The 24,739-nt window shown below is 43.2% G+C and overlaps 1 protein-coding gene across 3 annotated transcripts; it reads left to right on the top strand.

Annotated features, from left to right (window-relative positions):
• Positions 1–1,437: 1,437 nt before the first annotated feature.
• Positions 1,438–22,802, top strand: LRP11 (LDL receptor related protein 11). 3 transcript variants are annotated; one of them, XM_064413295.1, is made up of 8 exons: positions 1,439–2,089; positions 6,784–6,947; positions 9,870–10,011; positions 12,083–12,208; positions 13,597–13,806; positions 19,201–19,302; positions 19,576–19,743; positions 21,219–22,802. In XM_064413295.1, the coding sequence occupies exons 1-7, from the start codon at positions 1,567–1,569 to the stop codon at positions 19,728–19,730; spliced, it is 1,422 nt and encodes a 473-aa protein (XP_064269365.1). In that variant the 5' UTR covers positions 1,439–1,566; the 3' UTR covers positions 19,731–19,743; positions 21,219–22,802. The 3 variants fall into 3 exon arrangements, with proteins under 3 accessions (XP_064269366.1, XP_064269365.1, XP_064269364.1); XM_064413296.1 differs by lacking the exon at positions 21,219–22,802 and having other exon boundaries at positions 1,438–2,089; positions 6,787–6,947; positions 19,576–21,186; XM_064413294.1 differs by lacking the exon at positions 21,219–22,802 and having other exon boundaries at positions 1,440–2,089; positions 19,576–21,186.
• The last annotated feature ends 1,937 nt before the right edge of the window (positions 22,803–24,739 follow it).

Raw genomic sequence — 24,739 nt, 5'->3', positions numbered from 1 at the left:
CTAAGCCCCTCTGCATGAAAATCAGCCATCCCAAAATTTCAATTTGATGACAGACAGGGATGAAATATTTTTAGTGTTACTATAAGCCAAGTATTAGTTTTAATCTGCAACTCCAAAACCCAAAGAAAAGCTGAGGCATTCACAACAATAATCCAGTAAAGAAATGCGAAATTAAGTATAAGTAGTTATGAATTCTATGATTTCCCTTAGGCAGACATTGACGTTTAACAGCAATCTGTTTTATATAAGTAATAAGCTGCTGCCACCTTCTGAAAAAAGCTCAGCATGACTACAAATGCCAGCTTTCTCACAAGGCCAGGGTAACAACATACACATTCTGAGCCAAGAAAATTGGGCAAAAAAGCAAGTTCTCCTCCAGCATCAATTAAAAAAAAAATCTGCTGCACTTAGAAATTCTTGCTCAAGAAGCTAATCATAAAGTGGTATCAACACTTCCATGCAAAAATGTAGGCATGCCATCCTTATCCTAACTAAGGATAAGGATCCTACTAACTTTCAAACAGGTAAATGTGACACTAAAGGAAGACAATAGGATTGTGACCTCCCTTTAGCCAAATCCTTCTTTATCTTTTAAATGCTCACCTGCTTGAACAGGTCTCAGTGTGCCATTCTAGCACTTTGAGGCTCCATGCATCTGACAAAAAATAACAAAGCAGCTGCTTTGAAGGGTTGTTGATTTTCAGGGATAATAGTTATTAATTTGTGTTACAGAATCAGCAATATTTTCATGATAAAACAGATGTTGTTGTGACAGATGCAAAACTGATTAATTTAATTGCAAGTATTTCTCTGAAACCCATTTAGCAAAGACTTCAAAAACTTGCATGGGAAGATCTTCACCATTGTTTTGGGTGGTTAAGATCCTATGTGGGATTTTTTTTTGCAGGTCAGGAGGCCACAGCTTTGCACATTATGTTTTTGACTACTGGCTTTCTTTTTTTTTTTTTGTAATTTCCAAACAGAAATGCCATGCCTGTGATGGAGTCTTCTGCAATTTCTTTTTTGTTTCCTCAGGTTGACAGAACCACCAGCAGTTTCAGTGACCCCTTCCCAACCCCATGTGGAGTCATAGAGCAGTCGAATGACAGAATTTTAAGGGCTTCCACAGAATGGAAGGGACCTTAAAGGTCATTTAATCCCAAGTGCCCTGCCATGGGTACGGACACCTTCCACTAGACTAGATTCTGGAAGGCCTTATCCAATCTGGCCTTGAACACTTCCAGGGATGGGGCATCCACAGCTTCTCTGGGCAACCTGTTCCAGTGCCTCACCACCCTCACAGCAAGAATTTCTTTCTAACATACATCTTAAAATTACCCTCATCCCGTTTGACCCCCTCTCTCCTTCCCCTATCACGGCGGCTCCCGCAGGAATGTCGCTCTGTGGGGCGGGGCCGGGGCGGGGCCGGCCGGAGCTGTTCGCGGCGGCGGGTGCTGAGCGCGGCCGCTCCGCCTGGTGCAGCCGGGCGGGGCCGGCGCCTCCCCGCGCCGCGCTCGCTGGGGCTGCCCCGGGGAGCCGCTCCCGCCGCCGCCGCCGCCCGGGGCCATGGCGGCGCTGGTGCTGGTGCTGCTGGCGGCGCTGGGCGGGCGGGCCGTGCTGCCGGGCGGGCGCTGCGCGGCGCCGCTGGCCGACCTGCGCTCGCAGATCTCGGGCGTGGAGACGCTGCTGGAGGAGTTCCGCCGGCAGCTGCAGCAGGAGGAGCCGGGACCGCCGGCGACGGCGGGCGGCGGAGGGGGCGGCGGGGAGCGGTGCGGCGGAAGCGGCGGCTTCTCCGCCAGGCCCGACTCCATCATCCGCACCAAGGACTCCATCGCGGCCGGCGCCACCTTCCTGCGGGCGCCGGGTGCCGTGTCGGGCTGGCGGCAGTGCCTGGACGCCTGCTGCGCCGAGCCGCGCTGCACGCTGGCCGTGGTGCAGGGGCCCGCCCGCCCGCGGGGCACGGCGGCCGAGCCGGGCTGCTACCTCTTCAACTGCACGCACCGCGGCCGGCCCGTCTGCCGCTTCGCCCCGCACCGCGGCTACAGCTCCTACAGCCGCCGGACCGCCGGCGTCGCCCCGCCGCCCACGGGTAAGCGGCTTGCGCGGCGGGAAGGGCGGCAGGAGATGGCGGCGCCGGGGCGGCAGGGCCGCGGGGCCGCGGCGGGGAGCGGGCGCCGTCCGTGCGGCTGCCCCGGCGCCGGGAGCCCGCTCCCGGGTCGTGGGGCGTCGCCGGTGCGGGGTTCCCCGGGCCGGGAGGGCGGCTCGGCCGTGCCCGAGGGACCCTAACCAACGCGTGTGAATACCTTAAGGGGAGGGGGTTCCAAGGATGCTTCCAGGCTCTCCTTGTGGTGGCCTGCACTAGGACTAGAGACAAGAAACTGATGCAGAGGAAGATCCTGCTGAACGTGAGGAAGAACTTCTTTACTGTGCGGGTAACCACGCACTGCAGCAGGTTGCCCAGAGAGGTTGTGGAGTCTCCCTCACCGGAGATGCTCAGAAACCGTCTGGACACAATCCTGTGCCGTGTGCTGTGGGACGACCCTGCTTGAGCGGGGAGGTTGGACCAGATGACCCACTGTGGTGCCTTCCGACCTGACCGCTTCTGTGAGGGCTTTGGGGGTGTTTGGACTTGGGGAAACCCATGTCTCAACATCTCTGCCTCTGCAGAGCCCTCGGTGGGGCACTGTGCCAGCCAGCCGGTGGCTGGGAGCCAGCCGGTGGGATGTGCATGACAACTGGCCCCACACTCCCTGGGGAGCCAGAGAAGTCCCAGCTCCCCAGGAAGTGTGCATATTTGTCACCTTCAAAAGCATGAAGTGCTTTTTTCCCCAGCTATGCCATAACCTGGCGCATAGCCTGAGAGCAAGCACATGCTGTTCTTGGGGGTGCTGTCCAAATGTCATTGCCTAAGACAGCTTCTTACTCACTTAAATCAAGATTTTTTGTGCTTAAGAACTCAAGAGCTGTACTGAAGAAGACAAGGATACCTCTCCAGACACAGCATGGACATTCTCAAGAGGCACCTCTGGAAACAAGGCCACATCAAAAGCAGCAGTTTGTTCAACTCTGAAGCATATTTAAGAGCAATATTATCCAGAGCAAGCAGCTGTAGATGAAAACAAATCTGGATTTCTAAATTTAGAGTCTGTTTCCTAGCACCTGATTCAAAGAATTTGTTTGCCTTCCCCCACCTCCTGTTGTTAAACACTCTCCTGTTAACTAATTTTGACTTAATTTCATTATCTCTGTGTACAATACTTTCCCAAATGTCATCTGCATCTTACTCAGCAATAGATCTCATCTGAAGTAAATTAGTCACTGCATGCAACAGGAAGAAGACCTGGTGTTGGTGTGGGTGAAAACAGTGTCCAGATGTGCCTGCTGTTACTGCTCTCTTGGGAGGGGAGACGTCAGGCTTCAGGTCCATTCAGTCCTGCACGTTTCATGAGAATATCAGTGGGAATCCCCTGGAACACGAGAGTGCAGGGGCTCGAGTTGGAGAGGCATTATGATTCCTAAATATTTTTGCAAAGTGCATGGGCAGGTAGATTAGAGAGCTGTAAGGAAGGAACTTATGGCAGTAGACATGAGGCAAGCTTAAGGTACCAGAAAAACCCAAGGTGTGGTTTTGACATTTTCAACAGGAGTGTTAGTTCCACAGCGTTATTTATGTAGCAGCTTCGTGGTAGTTATATTTCATAAGCCTGTATGCAGTTGCATGATATAAGGCTTAAGATGAGATTTTGCATCAAAGTCACACAGAATAAGGCTTCATTTTGAACTGCCTTAATTCTATTAAATACTATTAGGAACTAATTCAGGGTGCAGTTATAGCACAATATAAATAATATATTGTACAAATAATGCTCTATTAGAAATCTTGAATTCCTTGAGTTCTTGAATTCTGGAGTTCTTAAATGCTTTGTCTTTTTAGCAGCTTTTCTGACTATCAGCACTGGACTTGAAAGGCAATTTCAGTTCCTAGTCTGCAAATTGCTCTGTGTCCTGTTGGTTTTATTTAAAAGTCTGCCTTGTGGGTGATGGTGGTATTGGAAACAGGGGATTATGATTTCTTAATGCAATTACACTGGAGCTGAAACAAAGCCACAAAGGAGAATGAACTTTTATTTAAACATCTGTCAGATGTGACATAGACCAGGAGAGATAAAATTAAGATTGAATTATTTTGCTCTGATGTTTTGTTACCAGTGCATTTTTCAATTATATTGAAAAACAGTCTGGACAACAGGATGATGAAGGCACATTGTTTTTTCCTTCTGTCACCCCATGAATGAGTTTAAGAAATTTAGGAAAGAACTTTTCATGTCAAGATTTTTTTTCCATCATTTTAGATGCTTCTTTTTTTTTTTCTTTCAGACTCCTTTTTTCTTGAGTCTTCTGCCGTTTTCTTTCTGGTACACCAAACCAACATTTACCCACAGAAGTGGTGCCCTCATAATTCGAAAAATATTTCTGTGCATTGGGATACAGTGATCTCTAAGATCACTAGTGGTGAGCAATGGGAGAATTCAGCATCAAGGTAGACTAATACCAAGCACATTCAGGAGTGGGCAGTGAAATAACCTTTCGTAATAAAACCTTCATTCAGAAAATTAGTTAGAAGCTTCATTACTGGCAGAACTAGTCTGTGTAAAGGATGGAGGGAGTAGAATAAATAAAAAGCAGGATGAGAAAAAAGCCTATTTTGTTGGCTCTCAAAGTTTCACCCCTTTTTCTAGAAAGCAGCCAGCTCCAGCATCCCAGAGTGTTGACCTGGTATTTCAGTTCCATACTGCTTATTTGCATTCAACTGAAATGCAAGTTGAAAGCAGAAGTTGAGATGACTTTTTGCTGACCTGTGGCTTATAGTGCTTTATTCCCACAAGTGGTGGCTGCAAGTAGCTCCAATGAGTTTGCCTCCTTAGTTTTTTATGCAGACTTTTTATTCCTAAGATTTGGAAGTGTTTAGCTCTCTAAGAATCATGTGAAGAAAAATCAAAGAAAACTTTGCTGTGGAAAAAGAATCTTCAGCTCAATAGGCTGTCTCCTCCCATGCCATATATCTCTGTTAGGTAAAATTTTCCTTTTTGCCATTGATTTACTTTTCTGAAGATGATCTGGTGGCTTACAAGCAAAGGGTGGTGCCTCCATCCTTTGGGACTAGAGGTCTGTGTGGTCCCTCACTCATCTTTAACGAAGGGCATGAATTTCTGTGGCTCTCTCAATGTGGTCCTTCCTTTGCAACTCATGCTGCTGGAGTATAAAGTTAGTCCAGGAAGAAAGTATCCTCATTGCTTAGGGGAATTAGGGCTTGTTTCTGCCCCTGCAGGGCATTGATCAAGTCATTTAAACCAGACAGGTGACATAAAACCCCTCTCCAATGTAGAAGCCAAAGACTGAGCTGTGCTGTTTGAGACCCAGGTCAGTTTCTTTTCAACAGTTATTTGTAAAGTAAGTAACTGTGTGAAGTCTGTACGTAACTCATTTTTATAAAATAAAAATTAGCCTGGCACCATAATGATGGTGTTTATTAACAATTAATTTTGAGGTTTTATTAACAATGAGTTTTGGGGGTTTTTTTGCACTTGGATGGTTTTTTTAAAAGAAAGTTGGTTTTGAAAAGTGAGTGTATACAAGTTAGGCAAAGCTGCCTTTGTCATTGGATGAGTAAGAAACACTTCATGCTTCCTATTATTATAGAAAGTAGTTATTTTATGTTTTCCTAACTTTAGACATTTACCTTGACATTTTCTATGTCTGACCTACTACTGAAAAAACCAAGAAATAATAATTTTGCTGTTTAATAAGAGATAAACAGTTGTCCCACTGCTCCTATGGGCTCCAAGGCTTCAAGCATGTTCATGATACTGTTGAACAGCATGTGCAAGGAAGATTCCCCATGCTGATGGGGACCTTTCCTTGTGCAACTCTGCTCACACCAAGTGCAGTTACAACCTTGATTTCAATACTTGCTCTTCTGAGCATAACATCAATATCATTTACAGGGTATCCTTTGCAGAGGCTGAAGAGCAGAGAGCACCCTGGCACTTCATGGTGCCCAGAGAAGGAATGACACTTGAGTGGGGAACTGTAGAAAGATAAAATCTTTGGGTTAGACTTTTGTTAGTCTAACCCAAAAGCTTGTGGTCTGATTGGCAAAAGTACTTACTACACACAGTTTTAATCAGTAAAGATTGTACTTTGAATATAGCAAAATGCCATAAATAAATATTCTGAAAATTGAGCTTTCCATATCTTAAATGAGGCACTTAAAATTGGTGGCGTCTGATGAATGTTAATCATGTGCACTGCTTCATCAGGGTGCCCCCTTATGCTAAGTCTGCCATTCCTATAATGAAATATTATAAATAGGAACTAGAAGCCTATTGAATTAAGCAGAGTACTATAAAAGGTTTAAAAAAGGTGCTGTGACTGCCATCTGTATGTAAGTCATATTTAAACCTATTTTCCTTAGTTCAGATTTAAAAAATACACTGATGCTAATAATGCTGTTTGTTGTATTGCCGAAACATCCAGGTACCTAGAGAGGTTTTCTATGCCATGTGCTTCTAATGTTAATTCCTGAAGATATCATAGGACAATTAATGAAAATAGAAGCAGATACTACTTTGCTTAACAAAATGTGCACTAATGAACATGTTCCTCTTTCAGGAAGTTGCACAGAGGTGAAACGATACCTTAACCAAGAAAGAAAAGTGTTTTATATAAATAATCACTCAGCCTCCCCTGATAAATAACTGATCTTCTCTTTTTTTGTTGAAGAAGAAGAATACGATGAGCCTCCACAGTGTAGGGCGGGCCAAGACATTGTGCTGCAGTCTCCTGTGGACTGGGTGCTTTTGGATGGCCGGGAGAGCTCCGATGACCATGGAATTGTGCACTATGAGTGGGCGCTGCTGCAGGGCGACTCATCGGTTGACATGCAGGTACACGTGCAGCCCCCCTTGGGCCAGTTACTTCCAGATTGTTGTGTATCGATGCAGGACAACCCCCAGCCAGGGAATAATGTGCAATGACTCCATGATTTACAAGGCTGGACAATTGCCTTATTAAGCTATGGTATATTATACTATACTATCCTAAAACTATACTATACTACTACTACAGACAAACCCATGACCCCTTACCAGACAGTCACAACACAGCTTTAACCTAATTGGTCAATCAATCCAAACAACCATCACTGGAGTCCAATTAAGAAATCACTCTTCAGTAAACAATCTCCATAATACGTTCCACATGTGCCACACAACAGGCGCAGCAAGTAGAGACAAGAATTGTTTTTTCTTCTTTCTCTGAGCTTTCTCACTGCCTTCCCCAGGAAAAGTCCTGGGAGAGAGAATTATGTCTCTCTCTGTTCAAAGAATGTGAATAGCACAGTTGTGTTCAAGTTTTAAATGTACAGCTAAAAATATTACATATATACAAATCTGTCTGCCAGGCACCAAAATTAGGATATCTTTACAACCTGAACATTTATTTCACAGAAAAGTAGAGCAGCCCAGGTTGGAAAGTACCTCAAAAGATCATCTGGTCCAACTGTTTGTGGGACAAGGAGCCTCAATGAGATTATTTTATCTGTCCAATCCCATCCTGAAGACCTCCAGTCAAAGAGACTGCACTGTGTCCCTGGGTTATTCCAGTGATTATTTCTAGTGGCTTACACAGTTAATCCCTTTGCTGGATGGCATGGGACAGCCAGCAGCAAACAAGCAGATGATAATACTCCACTGGATTTGAGCTCTGCTTTATTTGTACTCACTGCTCTTGGTTTTCAGCTTCTGTCACCCCAGTTAGAGACCTCTCAGTAATTCAGTTACTAAAGATAACAACAGGTTTTCACCAACAGTCTCCTGTCAGTGCTTATGGAGAAGCTACAAAGAAACACGATGAAAACCTTGTGCAATATTTTATCTGTACATTTTCTGCTGCACTTTGATTTCAAATTAAAATTACCCATGAACAGAGCAATTCTTCATTTTAGTCTTTTTTGTGAATGCTGTAGGATCAGCAGAAAACCAAAAAATATCTCAAGTCCACTGACTCTACTCACAGTCTGCTCACAGCCTACAATATCCAGGGCACACTGGGAACTCCACCTAGAGCAGGAAGGATATGTAGAGGTGGGAGAGTGCAAATCAAAATGGAGTTTTAAGAATAATTCCTATATATCATCTAGATAAAAGAACACTTTCTAATCAAAGACTTGTTAACTGGACCCATTGCAGCATTATTTTCTTAAAAGAGCAATTAAATACTTCTAAATTAATCTGAGATTTAGTAACACAGAGTAAAACAAAAATCAGAAATTAATGAAAACATTTAAAGTTTATATTGTTAATATTAGTCAAAGTCACTTTATAAAATAGAGACAAGTCTTATATCCATTCAGAATTGTAAAATTCACATTAACCTTGGTGGCTTTTTTGTATTTGTTAACAGAAAATGAATTTGACACACATTTATGCTTAAATAAATACTTTTTCATTGTGTTCAAAGGAGAAGGATTTCTCCTACAGATATGTACCCTGGTGATTAACCATGATAATTTAAATTTTAGAGTTTAATTAATAGCTGTGATTTTTCTAATGCATTCTTCAGTTGATGTCTTTAGTGCTTTGGTTACTGCCCTGAAGTTACTGGATTTTGTGTCATTTATTCTTTGAGAATAATGTATGAATCCATAGCTACAAGGGAGAATGGGAGTGTGTTTAAATAAGATAAAAGACAGCTGTTCCATTGCTTTTATGTAGCAAAGAATAAACAGAAGGCAGAGGAGGAGGAAGGACTGCTATAAAGAGATCTTAGATATTGTAGAAGGAAACCTTTTTTTTCCTTTCTTTTGTGTTGTGACTGATTATTGCTTTTTTAGGTAATTTGCTTCTCTGGTTGCTATGCCCACTCTGTAGCTGCACAGCTCCTGGACACTTGGGGACAGTAATGGGTTGGGGTTTTTTTTAATGCTGATTATCTATTTTGAGCCAAAGTTTCTGTGTAAGCAGATACAGGCCAGCATTCTTCAGGGCAGCATGAAAATAAAAAGGAAAGCACAGAGGTCACCAGGAGGAGTGGTGGTGTATTGAGAGTCAGTGGCATTTCTCTGTCTCTGCACTGGGAAGAGACTTGGGCTCCATGGCTCATGAGTTTTAAATACCACATTTGCTCTCCCAACACTCACAGTGAAGAACAGCAGGTGTTTTTAGAGCATAATAATTTCTTTAATGAATTAAAGAATGAAATTGTAAGGGGTCATATACTCCATCAGGAGGTACTCAACAGTCTTATCAGATAACTGAGTGCATTCATGTAAATAGAAAAGGAAAAAAATTTCAGGTAGGAAATTTTCTCACTGAGAGAAAAAATGGTTTGTGAATACACTCCTCTATAATGGAAGGTCTAGGACTCTGGCCATATTAATCAAAAATTCTTGTTCTCTTTCAGGCATGAAAATTTATTTCTGTGGATCCGTGTTATATTGTCTACAGACTAACTTGATAAAGGGCAAAAGGCCAATATTTTACTGTCTATCCTCCAAATTACATTTCTAATTACTCACAAATTGATTTAAATGTATGTGATCATTTGTTCTCCATTTGTGTGCTGAGATCCACAGCTCCAGGTAACTGAGCAGATCATGAAAACACTACCTGAACATTGTGGGTTTTTTACAAATGGATGCAAAAATGAAAAAGAGATCAAATGTTACATGCTGAAATACATGTTTGAATAGGCTGACTAGACTGCAGGAGGTATTTAATCTGCTCATCTACATGATGAGCTCCTTATTCCTGGAAGGTCATGGATGGATCCATTGTGCCAATGTTTTTTTGCTGTGTGCCTTCACTCAGGTACCGCAGCCAGGAACACTGAAGCTGTCCCACATTCAGGAGGGTGGGTATATTTTCCAGCTCACCGTGACAGACACTGCAGGTCAGCGGAGCTCTGACAACGTCTCTGTGACCATTCTGCCCATGGTTCATTCTGCAGCAGGTGAGAAAATGGCTGGAGCTGTTGCCTCTGTGACACCCAGGGTATGACACTCAGAGCCGAGCAAGGGTCTTGATAAAGATAAAAATGTTATTCTCCATTTTCAGTGTTTTATTTTGCCCTTGCTCATTACATAATGACATCTCTTTTAGCTATGAATTGCTCTTTTAAAGTGAGGAAACAAGCAAGCATCACTTGTCTGTTAGAGCAGTAATACTTTCAGGCACTGAGTATTTGTCCTTCTATTGATAATAAGAAGACTTAATTGGATTGGAAGAGTGAAATATTGGCACAGGTGTCAGGTGCATTGTAACAGTCAGATGGTGTGGGCATCATGACAGGGCTTGTGCTATAGGGAAGATCCAGTTTAAATTACTTAATAGTATGTTTGAGGCAGACTAAGAATAATACTGACCTGCATTTGCAGTCTGAAAGTTGACATGGTTTTTTTGTTTTAATGCATTTAAGTTTTTCTTTCTGATGGTTATTATTGAAGCCTTATGCGACTGGGGAAGCTGAAACTGGAACTGACCCATCATTTTTAAACTCTGAGCTTCAGAAACATGTGAAAAGCATAAAAGGTAGAAAGTAGGTTAGATTTCGGTGGCTGTCAGTCCTGCTCTTCAATGTTATAACTTCTAATTCCATTGTAATTAACAAGTTGCTAGTGCAGATCTGCTGCTCTGGCACAAAGTTAAATAGCATTATCACCATGTTTAGCAGAACCAGTGAAAATCTTGCTCTGCCTCAGCACAATATCTCTGTGTGAGAGGGTAGTCCCATGGCAATAAGCTGTTATTAAGAAAAAATCTGCTTAATAATGCCAGTGTTCCAGTAATGGATGATAGAGTTGTGTTCATTAATATTTAATTCAGCTAAAGCAGCCAGAGAGGTTTGCTGCTTTGTTTATTTGCTGGTGTGGGTATCTTGGGTATCTTTTGTATGGACCACATAGGGGATTTGCTCTTTTTTATTTTTGTAATTCTCCAGCTTCATTAGCAATTCTAGTTCTACTGCTGTAGCTAAACCAGTTCTTGATGCCTTAATACATGCAAGATCAGTGCTATTACTAGTGCTGAAGTTTGGGAGATGCATTTTCAGATTTTAGGGGTTTTAAACAGTTGTCTGCTTTCCTGGCATCCTTCCCTTAGCATGGTGCATCGTTTGGTACACAGCAGGATAACAACCAAAGGCTGTGCTCCCTTATGCAAATTGATTTGCTCTTACAACACTAATCAAGCACTGAACTTGATAGTGCTTTACAAAGTGATGAACTGCACTGCTGTTGGAAAGACAAAAGCACAGATGTAAACACTTGACAATTACAGAATCTGAATGGGTTTCAGGAAAGCTTTGAGTATGCAAAATGGGATGTCCAGGGATACTCTCCATTTCCAGGGGAATCTCAATTTTAAAGCAGGCAGCAGTCAGTTCTTTCTGGTGAAAGTAATTAGTGAGAGCGTGACCTAGTCATATTTTGGCCTGTGCTGTATTGAAGTCACTGGATTGCTGATGTCAATAAATGATGAGCATTCTTTGAGTATTTTAATTATGTTGCAGAAAATATGCCATAAAAGATCCCATATGGTCCAAATGTGTGCATGTAAAGCAACATATTGGTGTTAAATAGATATTTAGTAGGAATTACTACTAAAGAGAGGAGGGATGCAGTTACAGCCACAGAGATTTCATTTCTTTATTTTCAGGACTGTTCTGCATCTTTTAAGCTTAGGAAGATCTCCTTTCACCTTAGGCCAGCAGAATTCAAAGCACTGTAAGGGTGCTGCACAAGGTGTAAGGTGCAACAGCCTCCAGGTTGAGTATTCCTGTAATAAAGAGATTACCAGGTTAGTGATGAAGGTGCCAGGAACAGCTCTTGCCTATATTTGCTTCTGAGTCAATACGATGTCACACAGCTGAGTCTGGACTTTGTGCCTTGTTCATGGTGCTTCTTGACGTAGCGTGATTTTGCTTTTTCCTCCGTGCTGCAGATTTTAGTCATTGACTCAGTCACTGACTCAGTATTTACTACTTGGATTTCTCTTTTGGTAATTTGGGAATTGTTTCTCAACAGCCTGTGTTGGGGTTTGCTCTCGCTACCAGTTTATCTGTGACGATGGCTGCTGCATTGACATCACGTTTGCGTGTGATGGTGTGAGACAGTGTCCTGATGGATCAGACGAGACTTTCTGCCAGAATCGTAAGTGTGCCATGTCTCTATCACTCTGGGAGCCTCTCAGGAACCCCGGCCAGCCCCGGGTCGGCAGACAATGGGGGGCATCCCCGAAGCGCCTGACGGCGGGGGCAGGGGGTGGGGGGGACACTCTCTGGTGCCCCGAGGGTACTGAGGGCAGCCAGGCTAGTTGCCTTTGCATCAGAAGAGACACTGGAGACATCGGGAAAGGATAAAAGGCCGACTCTCAGCAGGGGGTCAGTCCCAGGTTTATTTGGAGCTCCCCAGGGGAGCCCCACACCTCAGTGATGTGCCTTGCTCAGAGTGCCCAGGAGCACTGCGTAGATACATTTGCTGACAATAAAGGCCCTCCAGGGATGAAATCTTAGGGATGGACATTTGGGATAGCGTCTAAAATAATACTTGGGGGGCTGAGCCCTGGGCTCAGACTAATCACTCTATGACTTAGACTGAAATTTCTAGATGGAGAGGATGGGATGCTGAGTGACTGACAGAGAGCCAGGGCGGGGATTTGGGGATGATCTCAACACAGGAGAATGATTACACAGATAGAGGGAGGAGGTACAATCTGGGGTAAACCATTTGGGAAAAATAAGGGGATACAAAACCAAAACTATTACAAAGTATTACAAAATATAAAAGTACACTACAGCAGTGCCAGGCCACAGTAGCACAGGAGAACAGGAGACTGTGAAAGTAACCACAGCCTCAGTGACCAAAGGGGGACAATGCCACTTCTGTGGCCTCTCTCCCTGTGAGCAAACAGTTTGCTCCCAGCCTTTCACTGGAATTAGCACATGGGAAGGTTTAATACTTGCATACTCAGGTGCTCATAAATTTTCTTCAAAGTATATTAAAACTGTCAAGGTCTTGACACCTAAGTGACAGGTTTTGTGTTCACCAGTTAAAAGATCAGTTTTGCACTTGCATGATGATTCTGGAAACAAGCATTGTAGTCTCTGTGTGAAAGGGTGTCTCAGAGGTACCCTTCACTGTTAGGTGCTGTTATACACCTTGCAAGAATCTGAAACACTGTGGGAACCAGTTGATTCACCATCGTATTTGCTTTTGTTAGTCATCCCTCAGCATGTGCCAATGCTCAGCTAGTGAGCAAAAACCACCAGAGGGTGAATGGGCACAATGGCTAACCACTCTTTCATTATAGTTTAGTTGCTGGATTTCACTGTAGGAGTCATGAGTGTACTCTTGAGAGCAAGTGTTAGGTATCTGTGACTCACATTTCATCATATGTCTGAACCTGAGGAAGTTGTTTACTGTGCCTCAAGGCCCATCTTGGACAGTCTTCCTTAAGAACACTTCCATTCCCTTGTTGTACAAACATTTTTTTTGTACAACAAAAACATTGTACAAAAATTTTTGTTTTCTGTTAACAGTCAGCTCGGGTCGGAAGACGGTGACACATGCAGCTCTTGGCACTACCCAGCAAAGGACTGCAGGACTGACTGAAAACACAGAGGAAAACTCTGCAGTGAACACCCTGAAAGGCACTGCCAGAAATCAACCACTTCTCTCAGTGGATGCAGACATGTCTAACCAATCGCTTTCTCAGGGACCAAAGAAACAAATCAGTGGATTTGTGCCAGGTAAGAATTTCATCATTTTCAATAAATCCTTCTCCTTAAAGAAAGGAAGTGTCTTGCACCTTAAATTTAATTTGTCTTTTGGTGCCTGGCTAAGAGAAAAAATTTCAAATGTAAATAAATACAAAAGAAACCTGTAATAATGAAGTTCTAATAAATCAAGGTTTTGATTTATTAATGTTAAATCTATTTTATAGTAGGTGCAAAAAGAAAGTTGAAATGTAGGAATGCTAGGGAAATAATACAGTCTAAGGAACAAAATGTGCAGTGAACTAAATAAATATTCTGCCACAGGTTCAGCTGTGTAGGCTGATGTATTAAGGCTCTTTAAATCTGTAGGGGAGTACTTCAGGAGCACATAATAAAGTGCTGTTCAACTTGGGTGAGAGTAATTGCTTTTCTCCTGGTGCTAAGTCTTACTTCTCGCTTCTTTTTTTCTTTTTTTTTTTTTTTCCTGAACTCCGTCTCCAGGGCAGGAGCAGTCTTTCCTCATAGTAGAAAAGTCTCAGGCTTTGGTAACAAGCTACCTCAGGTGCCCGTGTACAGGTCCCCAGTATTGTTCTGCACAGTGGCTGCAAGCCTGTAGTGAGTCATTGTGTGATGTTAGAGGCAGAGCCCCAGCCCTGGCCTTGGTAAAGCTCCAGAAGCTGCAATGAAATTGACGTGTCTTTTAAGGTCCATGCTAATGAATTAGAATGATCTGGCAATTACATGAAAGCAAAACTGTGTGCACAGAGCCTAGAATCAGTACAAACCCCCCACTTTTATTTCTTCATGGTTTCGACTGATTCATGTGCCCCAAGACATAGCTTTATTATCCAGTTACAACAGAGCAGTGCTCAGTGCCCTCTGCTGTTGACTCTGGAAAAGGGCACTGCCCTGGTTGGCACCTGGACGTTCCCTTCAAGGTGCTTGTACTTCATCTGTGGAGTGCAGGAGTGAAAACTCTGCAAAGGGAACACTCTGTGAACACTGTGCAAAGGGAGTGAAAACAATGTTGTCAAGAATTTGATGGCCTAAGTGAATTTGTGGGGACTGACAGCAAAATCCTGTCCCAAATGTTTTCCCCTTTTCTGGCAGTATAGATGACCTCTAAATGAACTTCTCACTGCTGTCTAAAATTCTGAAGTCTGCTTCAAACCCTTCTCACTCATATAGTCTTGAGTGACACCTGATGTGGGGCCACCCAAACTGAACATCAAACTTCCAAAGGACTTTGCAGGCTCGAGTGGGAAGTCTAAGCTGCTAAGTAGGTCTCAAAAATCATTTGGCTTATGAATCCAGGCATAAAACCAGAATTGAGGCCACTACCTTCAGCAATTGATAATCAAGGGTTATAACTGGAAGTACAATGCAGAAGCATTTTTGCATAATCATTTTCTGTGTTTACCCATTGCACAGCAACTTACTTGCACCAGTTTTGCTCTAAAGGTAGCCTTTTGCACAGCAGTAGACAAGCAAAGAAAAAGATGCTTAGAAAACTAAAGTGTGATGGGGCTTCAGTGATTAGTATACTACCAGTACCTGTTGTAATCTTCTAATTTTCAACAGGCAAGATTTCAAGCTGTTTTAATTCTTGTGGGTTTAATATTTTTCTTATGACAAGGTTCAGTCAAAATTTAATTTTATATGCTTAATTATTTCCCTGTGGAATAAAAGGATCCAGTATTTACTGACCCAAGAACACAATACTTCTAACCAAAAAAAGCAGCAAACAGCTCAGCGAGGTTTAAAATTGCCTAAGGATTGATTCCAGTTAGGGTGCATGGGCTGGGGCCTGAAGAGGTGCTAAGTACGTGCTAGGTACATGGGTCTGAAGGGCAGAAACTGCCAAAAACTGCTCTGCCAAAACCTGCTCTGAGCTGCTGTCTTCTCCTGCAGACACTGAAAATTCATAGAGTCCCATGCTGCGTATTAATGATTCACAGAAGTCCAGAGAGGCCCAAGTCCTGCCCCACTGGGAAACACCACAGTCTTTATGGAGCTGGAGAGACAGACATCTAATTTATTCATTAAAATCCACCCAGATCCATTAATTAGACTTCCCTCCACCACTGCCATCTTAGGGAGGTTACAGACCAAATCTAATAATTATGTGATACAAAAATGAGAGGCACAGAAATGCTGGAGCAGCTCCGTGAAGCTCATCTGGAAATGTGTCCAGGAGGGAAATAATGTTATATGCATTTTTGAGAAAAGATGAGCAGTGCTGAGCAGAAATCATACCAGCAACCTCAAAGGTCAGCAATTCCACTGGCAGAAATCCTGTTCTGGGAGGGATTGTCTCCTGCTGCTGATGCCAAGGTAGAACCTCTGCCTCTGAATCACTATAAAGGTCTTTGTTGGACCAAGGCAATCATGTTCTTGTTGGCCTGGAGCTGACATTGCAAACATCCCGGCTTCTTATATACTATTTTACATAAGTTTTGAAAATAGCTTTAGTGGTTTTAATGTCACTGTGGTGAAAAGCTGTCTACTTAAGATACATATTAGGGGATACGGCTTTACAGAGGCAGCACAGGTTCCGGCTTTTCACTTGCAAGTGCTGCATTCAGGCCACATTTTTCTTAATTCTCAGCTGACAGTTTCAGATCATCATGGAAATAACAATCCAGGAAGACAAATGTGATGCTCTTAAATCAGGTGACTGCAGGCAGAGTAAGTGAAGGTTTTACCTATTGGAGACAGCATTTAGCACATTCCAGTTTGCTGCTAGACTCTATGCAGATACAGGACCTTTCTGTTGATTTTTAAACAAGAGAAGTTTTGTTGATTTTTAAACAAGAGAAGTTTTTCCCGAGACACTGTAGGACTTGGGAATTCCTTTGTTTTGTTTTTTACTTTTTTTTTAATTAGTAGTGGCTAAAGTACCAATAAAGGCCTGTCCCTTCTGCTACTTACCTCTCCATAAACAACTTTCATCTCTGAGAATTCAATAAAGATGTCTAATAAAGGGACTTCCTTGTCAAGTACGACCAAATTAATCTTTTTTCCTTTTCTCCAAAGGAGCTGGGCTAAGTTGTAATGTTTTGGACTGTGAGATATTTCCTGGTAGCAGATATATGAGCTTTCTACCTATAAGGGTGACACTTAAGGGAACTTCCTTCTAGAATCCATTTTCTCTTAATAGATTCTCTGTTCCAAATTTCCTTTAACCTTCCTTACAGTGGCCCTTCATGCTTAGCTCTGACTTGATACAAGCTTTTTAAGGATTTACACTGAAGTATGAAAATATGCAAGTCCAAGTTAAGGACTGTTTAAAACTTCTGCCTGACCTAATGGGATCTATTCAAAGTGAAGTGAAAGACCACAACCAACCAATACAAAACCCAAAAATCATTGATTGTTTACTGTGGGTAAATCTTGTTCTGCATTTCTGCCTTTTCAATGGAATTCTTCTACAGCAGGGCAAGTCCAGGGAACCACCAAATCTGACTTTGAGATAACCCCCTCAGGCACTCAGGGCACCGAGTCTTCTGAAACAGACTCATGGTCTACTTTTGCCCAAGCTGAAAGGCCAAACATTTTCTTTCAAAGTTGAGAGTGGATGGAGGAAGAGGCATTTGATATCAATAAAGAGTCCTTTCTTTCTCTGCAGCCATGTTTCCATGGTAGTAAAGTTACCCAGACTGCATCTCCTGCAAAGGCCAGCGCAGCATTTCTGCATGGCTGCCTCCAAATAGCCCCAGTGTCCTTCTCCAGGGAAGTTCTTAAGCCTCGCTGCATATTCTGGCACTCCTGAACTTGCAGATGAATGTAGAAAACACTCAGTAGCAGCACAGCACTCTGGAGTGAGCAGGGGCCAGTTTCAAACTGGTTTCTAAGCAGCACTGGCCAGTAGCAAACAGGGTCATGCAGACAGGTTGAATTCACGAGCAGCCTGAAGATTTGCACTCGCCAGCACAGCCATCCCAAGTGTATAAATCACCACAACAGCTTTGCATTCCCCTGGCACAGAGCCTCTGCCTCTCCCAGGCTGCCCGTGCAGTGCTGTTCAGGGCTGGCATTACAGCATTTGACTGAGTGCCCGAGCCTTAGTCATGTTTTTACTGCAGAGGCACCCACAGCAGTAGCTGTAACCTAGATCTGTAATTTAGGGTAATAGGAAAGGGCTGTAAATGGCAATTTCCTTGGAGTAGACTAGAAAATCAAGAGAAAGTGCAAACCAAATTAAAGGCCTGTAAAATGCTTTATGCCAGGCTCCTAAACTTCTTTGGGGAAATTGCTCTTTGTGTTCTAGAGATAACAGATAAGATATTGAGCAGCATTGACTCTGATAGTCTCTCCAGTCATGTAAGAACAGCCACAAGTCCTAGCAAAATCCTACAAGCTTTATTGAAAGGATTCTATTCTTCTACCCTTCCAAAAACTTCCCACTAAACTTTTCTCCATATTGGCCAAATTTCTTTACAAGCAGTTGACTTAAATATTCCCTTTACTTACATGGCAGGGAAACAAGTTTCTAAAACAGGCATTTAGATGCAGGCTGGAGCAGCTCTTAAAAAGAGCTGATGTCTTTTGGGTATTTCCAAAAAAAGACAAATATTCATTTAGATTAATTCAGGAAAAACACCTGCTGGTTTTGGTGTCAGTTACATTCAGGTGGTCCTGCACATCTCTGATACCGTTTGGATATTTTAAGGCCAGTACATTCACTGTTCGGACTTTTTCAAGCCAACTTTACATGCCAGGATCAGGAGCCCAATGAGGACAGGGCCATGGCTGGTTTCTACAGCATTCCCTGTGGCTGAAGTCAGTGTTTATGCACCCCAGCCAAAAAGGCAGGGCAATAGTGCCATAGCCTGAGAGGCTGCCTTCTGCCTTGGAGTGGGAACATTAGCGTGGACTTTCATGACAGTACCAGTGAAACAATTTAAGCTTTAATTAGCAGTCGTGTGCATTTGCTGCTGCCACTGCCAGGGACACCTTCTGCTGTTCTTCAGAGCTGCTGGAGGTGTGTGGGACTTACACACAGTGGATGTTCCAGACTAATTGACTTAAACACTTCCTTAGCACCCACCACTACATGTAATTCCAATTACAACATTTCACATCCATATTCTACAGATCTTGTAGCATAGTGTGTTTCTGCTAGCTCTGTAACAGTTCTGAAGGCTGCCAGCAAATGTATCACAGCTCAGTCAAAGTGCCCTTGCTTTTGGTTGAGATGCATTGTGGTTTGGGATGTAAAATTGAATTGAAATTTTAGCTTTAGTTTCACATTTTTTCAAAAATTCAAATTATACAGTTGAAGCCAGAAGTTCTTGAACTGTTCTTTTGTTTGTTTTTTTCCCATAAGTTTAAGCGCTTCACGTTATTTAATATTAGTGTCCTGTGGATAAGATTTCCTGAGTCACTGAACTGCAGTATTTATTTATCTGGCTTGATTTTGTGCAGATAACAGTTCCTCAGGGAAAAGAACAGATGATAAAAATGGGGATGGCATAATGATGCCAAAGAGAGATCAGCTTGGAGGTGGTCGCCCAGTCCCAGAAACAGGTAAGAACAACTATGTGAATTAAGTTTGAATTATGTCAGTTTTTCAGTCAGGTGCTATAGATACCGATAAAGTGGTCAAGAATTGAATAATGTACTTACATATTCTGAACTGTCCCTAACACGATCTTGCAGTTTGGTTTCATGGTATGAATTGTTCCAATTACTGACATCCAAGTGGTAGACTAGCTGTATTTTTAAGGATGAATTTCAGGTTTTCTCTCCCAGCGTCTCACTGTGTTAAATAAAATGTAATTTCTCTTAACCTCATTGTAGGTGCTGTGTTACCCTTAGCCTTAGGCCTGGCAATCACTGCTTTGCTGCTGCTTATGGTTGCTTGCAGACTGCGCTTAGTGAAACAGAAGCTCAAAAAAGCTCGACCCATTACATCTGAAGAGTCTGATTACCTCATCAATGGGATGTATCTCTAAAACCTGGATTTGGGTCAGTTGTTTTCTCCCCTTTCTCCTGTGTCCACGAATCTCTGCCTCTATAAAAGGACCAAAATCCTTAGTTTATTTTCAAGTGTAGAAGCAGCCTATGAGATGAAGAACATACTCTTCCCCTTTGGTGATGATATAAAAAGTGGGTAGATGACCTTGGTCAGAAAATAAGAAACGCTCAGGCTCTGGAGAGTAGCTCTAGTTGATTGTTGTGCAGAAGACACTGCAAGGTGGGGAGACCCCAAACTGGATGTGGGGTGCCCTTGCCCTCCCCACAGCAGTTGGGGTCTCAGCCAGGGCTGAGTGCACCCCAGGGATTGTGCACTGGAGCAGGCAAGGCTCCACAGCCCGGCTGTGTTGGCCAAAGCTGGGGGGAAGCCTGTGCCATCTTGCTCTTCTCAGTGCTGCCACCACTGTGGGGACCGGGATGCTCCAGCCAACACGTTCCTTCACCATCCAGCAGAGACTAGTTGTGTTCTTTCCACCTGATGCACTGGGATGCCCTGGGATTCTTTATTTTCATTAAAGAATGTGTCTTGCTTTGTTAATTAAAAGCAGTTGCTATCCAGGCACCAGCTTTTGCTAAGAAAACTGGGATTTAAGGAAGGAAGCATGTTATTTTCACTCAGTTTAAACCTCTGCACTGCTAGCAGACAGCCATGCTTGCTAAATGCTGAAATGAAAAAATGCAGCTCCTCAGTGGATGAGCTTGGACTTCCCAGTGCTCAACAGCAGTCATGTACTGCTGCCTAAAGAAGCTGTGGATGCCCCATCACTGCCAGTGTTCAAGGCCAGGCTGGATGTAGCCCTGAGTAACCTGGTCTAGTGGAAGGTGTCCCTGTCCATGGCAGGGGGGCTGGAGCTAAATGATCTTTAAGGTCCTTTCCAACCCAAACCCCTCTATGATTCCGTGTGCAATCCCAGACTGTGTCTGTCCCTGGAGTTCAGGGCTTGTTCAGCCTTGTCCACATCCAGCCCACCACCCTCACACAGTGTGAGAACAGCACACAGCAGTTTCTACCCGAGATGACAGAGTGTAGGATTCCTGCTGGTTATCCCATAGCTCCCTGCAAAGCTTGAAAGCTTCGGTGATCTGCCCTCACCCCAGAAAAATTCTCATAGAATTAGAGCAAGTAATTGATATGTGTGAGTGAACTGCAGATGTGTTACCAGTAAAATGTGTACAGTACATGTTATATATACTTATATATACACACACACTGTGCTGTCTGTCTTGTTTGGCTGTCCCAAGGATGTCACATTCCTCATGGGTCTCAATAAAACCAGAGTCAAATGAGGCATGCATTGTTTGTATGTCGTCTTTTGTACTTCAGTAACTTTGAGTCAGCAAGAATATTGCCATGGTATACAAATAGTTCTTCAAGTAATTTGTTCTTGATTACTTTATGTAAAATAGCTCTAATAAACCAATTCTATTCTTATATTTATTGCATTGTCTTTCGTTTCCATTGCCAGCTAAATTCTGTGCTACAAGACTGCGTCATGAGAGCAGACAGAATTTCTGTGAAACAGCCTTACAAGAAGCTGGAATGTGAATGGTGGGGGAAGTTGTTGAGATACTTGTTCCAGGGAGACAGAGAAGACAGGGCATCTGCCTGTGTGACCTGTCTCTCAAGCAGTGCTTGAGCTGAGCAGGACAGCAGCTGTAGAGCTGTCTGTGCCAGCCACTCAGGAAATCTGGGTTCCAGTGCTCCTTGCTCGTGCCACATGAGACAAAGTCTGGTTGTTTGTACTTCAGTGCTACAGTGGGTCCAGGAGACCATCTGCTGATGCTGCCCATTTCCAGTTTGGGAGTATGGCCTCTCTTCCATCCCAGCCCCTAGAAGACATGGCAAATAGCACAAGATCCAAAAGGCCACATTTTAAATACAGCTTTCTAGGGAAGACTCACTGCCCATTTAGTTGGGGTCTTATTTTCCATCATTGAAATTTGCATTGGGTTTTAATGAAATACCTAAATGTCCTTCACCACTTTATCACAGCAGCAAGAAAAGTGGTCTTTTCTCTCTGTGCCCACCGTGCTCCTATTACCAAAACACATTACCCTGGCACACAGCCAGCAGCAGAACAAAAGGTTTGGTTTTGCAGGACAACAGCAGGATCTGGCACAAAGCACAAGCCAGCCAGTGCAGCCATGGTGCAAGAGGCTGCTCAGCTTTCCAGTCACTCTGCCCAACAGCAGCCTTTGTTTCTGTGCTGCTGTAGGGGAATAAACCTTCAGGGATTTTGCATATGACAGCTAGAATGAACGCCTGCAAGCAGAGAGCAGCAGACAGCAAGCAAGGTACAGGAGTCACCTTACCAGAGAGCCTGGGGGCATTGTCAGCTGGATGGAGAGCAAGACAAAGTGGGCAAAGTAACAGATTGGTTTGGCAGCTCCTGCTGTTAACACACACACTGGTCTCAATACCGTGTGTTTGCATTTAATGGCTTTCATGCTATTTGATTTTTAAAAAGTCATACTGAACTACTGAGCTAGAGCAAACCTGGGAATAGCAGAAAACACTGTCAACATGCTCAGGGTGCTTTTCCTCTTCTGCCCAGGCAGCTCGCAGCCACTGCCTCCTGCTGACACCACTTCGGCAGCCCCTCCCCAGCCGCTCCCAAGGCTGGGGCTCCCCCTCTGATGTCAAAGGAGTGCTCAGAGCACGCAGTGCTTCCAGCCCACCTTCGTGGCTGCTTTACTAAAACTGCATTCACGGCCTCTCATGCAGAACCCAGAGCTGGGGAGTTTTACACAGTCACAGATCACAGAATATTCTGAGTAGAAAGGAACCTATGAGTGTTTATCCTGTAGCAGAAGTGAGACACACTGTGTGAAAGTCATCACTATTTCAAGTCTGTCAGATCTGTTTTTCCTGTCCTAAACACTGATGTTTGTCTCTCCACATATCTGTGAATATGCTTATTCCACCTATTCTTACCAGCATCTTAGGTAAGCAGGGAATATTGACTACCCTGACTGCATAGCCCCTGTAGATGTTGCTCCTCTGTGTATTAGGAGAGGTCATTAAAATTTATTTTGTCACTGTGTTTTAATGTTGATCAAGATTCTTAGTTCACTTAGAATGGTTTTTTAAAACTGTTTTGCCCTTCAGACAGCTTAAGGATACAGATTACTTCAGAGTAGCAAACAATACAATACTTACCTAGGTTTGATCCATATTTAGAAGTAAGGAGGATTTTTTCCATAATATAGGCTGCTTGCTGCCCACTTTTGCAGGGGATGCTAGCCTGAACATCTCACTATAAACATTCCATAGCACTATAAGATAATAGCAGGGGCAGTTCCAAGAGCACATTTGCAAAACAAAAAGGCTGAAATAGGTCAGTGTGATGCTCCATTTGCTTTTCAATCCTAGATAAAGTGTAAGAGTTTCAATCCCAAACTGCACAGAGCCAGCCAGAGGCACAAACCAATAGCAACACAAACACGCCACCCCAAAACAAAGGGAGAGCCTTTCTAGTAAGCCCTAACAGAATCCAGTCATGCATCACTGAGGTCTGTGCTGCCTGTTTTCATATGCATCAGGAATTGGGATTTTCAGTTTCTAATGGCAAAAGCTAAAAGAGTAAGAGCAAAGGGAAAAACTAGAGAAGATTCAGAGAGTGCTGACAGGCATAAAGACCAGAAAGAAGCAATAAACACACGATAATTAATATGAAGAAGAGCCCGTGACACAGTTGGTCTGAGCTGAGTGACAGGGAAACATGCTGTAAACAAGGAATATTTAAAGGGAGAAAAAATTGTGTAAATGTAACTGCTCTATATTTTTCAAGTAATAGTTACTTAAAACAACTGAAAAAGTGAGCTGCACTCTGCGCTGGAGCCCTGAAACACAAACAAAGAGAAATCTAGAATGACTGGATCAGCACACTTCAGAAACAAGTTTTTAAATACACCTGCTAAAATTTAATTTTTGCAGTTATAAGGCTCCTGGCTGACAGTTATAAGCCACTCATAAATCAATGAAAAGTATATTTTGAGCAAGCTGGCAGAAACCAGACACTGCAGAAAGGTTCAGTGAACAACTTAGAGTTGCCACTTCCTTGGCCAACAGAAATGTATAATCCTGTTCTAAAGAGGGCAGAGCAAGACATTTTAACATAGTTCTCAAAGCTACCAGATCCTATTTCATTAAAGAGATGCATTTAAGATTTCTACACTCAAACCAAATTACTGGACAAAACAGATATAGGGGGAGCAGGGAACTTGAATGAGTGCAGGACTGTAAAGGACTTGAAAGCAAGCAGCCCAGTGGAAGATTGGGCCTATAGGGAAAGCATCCCTGAAGGATAATTCCATGCCCAAGAGATGACTGTCCTGAGGCTGCCTCTATACCCAGAGGAAAGCAGCTTCTCTAGAGCACTGATCAGGGCAGTAGCCTTGGCAGGTGCTCTGAATCACCCATTTTCCTAACCACAGGCCTTCGAGAGTGTCCTCCTAGTCCATAAGGCACCTGCAATAAAAGTTACTGATTTATCTGATGCCACTTCTCCATTATAGCTGAAAAAGGATTTGGCAGAACATAATAAACAAGACACATGGCCTGTACAAACATGGCTGGAAAAAGGGCTTCAGCTTCTCAGAAGCATTAGGGAATGTTCTCAAGAGTATCTACCAGGTCAGTTGCTCAGAAGCATATGATGAAAATGGCTGGACTACAAAGAAACCTTAGAGAATCAAAGTGAGATATCAGAGTAACTCCAACAACAGTCTTTATGAAGATAGTCTGTTGTTGCTAAAAAAGTTTGCTAAAAAGCACAGAATTGTCTCAAGTTCTAAGTTTGGTATGATAAGACACAAAGTGAGTTATTTTCATTTCTTCTTCTGAAGCTTTCAGGCAATTTTCAATGGGCAGCTGGATCTCCTCCATGGATATTTCAGCAATAGCTATGTCCACTCAATTCATAATTTAAAGAAATACAGTTTTAGTTCCTGAGCACATCCTGCTGGGCATCTCATTAACACCCTG

Source organism: Passer domesticus, chromosome 3 (genome assembly GCF_036417665.1).
Source record: "Passer domesticus isolate bPasDom1 chromosome 3, bPasDom1.hap1, whole genome shotgun sequence".
NCBI classification, from domain to species: domain Eukaryota; kingdom Metazoa; phylum Chordata; class Aves; order Passeriformes; family Passeridae; genus Passer; species Passer domesticus.
This window is presented reverse-complemented; position numbering and strand designations above follow the sequence as displayed.